We start from the raw sequence: 2,568 nt of genomic DNA on the forward strand, positions 1-2,568 counted from the left end.
CTGGAGCAGGCCATCATCAGCCAGGCTCCCCAGGTGGAGAAGCTGGTGGCCACCACAGCCCACGAGAGGATGCCCTGGTACCACGGCAACATCAGCCGGGAGGAGGCGGAGAGGAGGCTCTACTCGGGGGCACAGCCCGACGGGAAATTCCTGTGAGTATACAAACATCTGGAAATTTCTGTGAGTATCCAAACATCTGGAAAATCTAAGTATCCAAACACCTAGAAATTCCTATGAGCATCCCAAACCCCTGGACACATATCATTACATATAATTTCTATATATAATATAGATAATATGTATAATAAATGACATTATAAATAATATGTTATATTATATATTATGAATTATACATTATACATGACATATGATATAGGATCTATTATGTATTATACATTATATATTACATATATGTTATATATTATAGATTATATATTATCTATTATAGATTATATATTATCTATTATAGATTATAGATTTATTTTATCTATTGCATATTATATATTAAATATTATAGATTATATATTATACATTATATATTTATATATGCTATACATATAGATTATATATACTTATATCTATACATACATATATACATATATACATATGTACATACATACATATATATTATAGACATATATATTACATATTATATATTTTATATGTATAATATATAAAATATATATTATATACTATATATTTTATATATATAATATATTAAAAAAATTATGCATTTTATGCAGGGCCACCTCTCCACGTGGCCACCCTCTCCTGGCACCTCAGAACAGAATCAAGAGCTGTTTTTCCTGATTTATTTCTGATTTTCCTCCCCGCCAGGCTGAGAGAGAAGAAGGAGAACCGCGCCTACGCCCTGTCCCTCGTCTATGGCAAAACCGTCTACCACTACCGGGTGGACCACGACAAATCCGGGAAATATTCCATCCCYGAGGGCACCAAATTCGACACCCTCTGGCAGGTACCGAGCTGGGCGTCCTCAGGAATTGAGGCTTTTCCCAAATCCCCCCAAATCCTCAAGACAATAAATCACTCTAAGATCATTTTTCAGCGTCAATAAATCAGGAATTGTTTTGTTCCTGGCCAGAGTTTGTGTGTGTGGCCAGCAAAATTCCGGCCTCCACACAAACCCTGCTACAAAACCTTGTCACTTATTTGTACATTTATTTTATACATTTATATCTGTATATTCATATTGATACATTCATATATAAATATATATATATTTTTATATTTATGTATTTATATTAAAATACTTATATTTATATGTCTATTTATACATTTTTATTTGCACATTTCTATTTATAAATTTTTATCTATATATTCTATATATATATAGATAAAAATATATCTATATTTATATATATATATTTTATATAGATTAAAAAATATATATTCTATCTATATATTTATACATTTCTATTTGTATATTTATACATTTATAGTTATATATTTATATTTATGCATTTATATTGATACATTCATATTTAGACATTTCTATATCTACATTTGTACTTATACATTAATATTTCTACATTTCTATTTACACATTTGTATTTATGCATTCCTATTTATACCTTTATATTTATCCATTTCTATTTAYACTTTTATAATCATATATTTATACTTACTTATACAAAGAAACGAATGCTTGTGGACTCTAAATGACATCATAACACCAAGGTTGAGGGTTTGATCCCTATTAATAATTAATAATTATCAATTAACAATTATCAATTAATAATTAATAATTAATAATTCATAATTCATAATTAATAATTATTAATTATTAATTATTAATTAATAATCATCACCAATAATCCTCATGGATCCCAGCATGGGTTCCAATTCAGAATATTCCATGATTCTGAGCTAATTCTCTTTCATTAATTAATTTAATTAACTATTTCATTAATTTCCCTTACAATATTCTCTTTTATTCTATCCCCYATTGATTATTAATTTATTTTTGCTGATTAGCCCATTTTGTATTCTTTTTAGTCCCTTTGTCTTTCAGCAGTGATTTTCCAACACCTGAACTGATTTTTTTTCAGTCTCTTCTTTATTTTCTGGTTTCTGCAGAGTGGCCTGGTTCTAATTCCACAAATTCTGCGTTCCAGATGTCCAACCCTAATCCACCTCCCTCTCCCAGGCTTTGTTCATTGGAGCCAGTTTACCAAAAATTAAAGTTCCAATTAAACTGGAATAAATAAAATTAAATTTCCCAAGCTGTGCTCCTACAAAAGCAGCTCGTGAAAATTTTGCTCCATTCTGGCTGAGAGTAACTGAAAAATAACTCATTATTTGTAATTAATATCTATATTGGTTTGGATTAATTAGTTAAAAAAGTCTCATTTAAAAGTCAAACTATTTATTAAAATTATCAAAATTATCAAAACTTTAAAATTCCAGCACTTTTCCTGAGCTGTGCTCCTGCAAAAGCAGCTCATGGCAACTTTGCTCTGTGCTGGCTGAGAGTATTTTAAGAATAAGGCACTATTTATCATTAATATCTGTATTGATTGGGATTAATTAGGTAAAACAATTCATTTA

The 2,568-nt window shown here is 29.3% G+C and overlaps 1 protein-coding gene across 1 annotated transcript in view; it reads left to right on the forward strand.

Annotated features, from left to right (window-relative positions):
* Positions 1-2,568, forward strand: part of LOC130586292 (tyrosine-protein kinase ZAP-70) — a 17,809-nt gene that overhangs the window by 5,218 nt on the left and 10,023 nt on the right. Inside the window, exons 2-3 of the mRNA XM_057387067.1 lie at positions 1-152; positions 838-1,067. The exon at positions 1-152 is cut by the window's left edge and continues 9 nt beyond it. Coding sequence (XP_057243050.1) covers positions 1-152; positions 838-1,067 — 382 coding nt within the window. The remainder of the gene's footprint in view (positions 153-837; positions 1,068-2,568) is intronic.

Source organism: Malurus melanocephalus, unplaced genomic scaffold (assembly GCF_030028575.1).
Source record: "Malurus melanocephalus ecotype Western Australia unplaced genomic scaffold, MMel_1.1 scaffold_1124, whole genome shotgun sequence".
NCBI lineage: Eukaryota > Metazoa > Chordata > Aves > Passeriformes > Maluridae > Malurus > Malurus melanocephalus.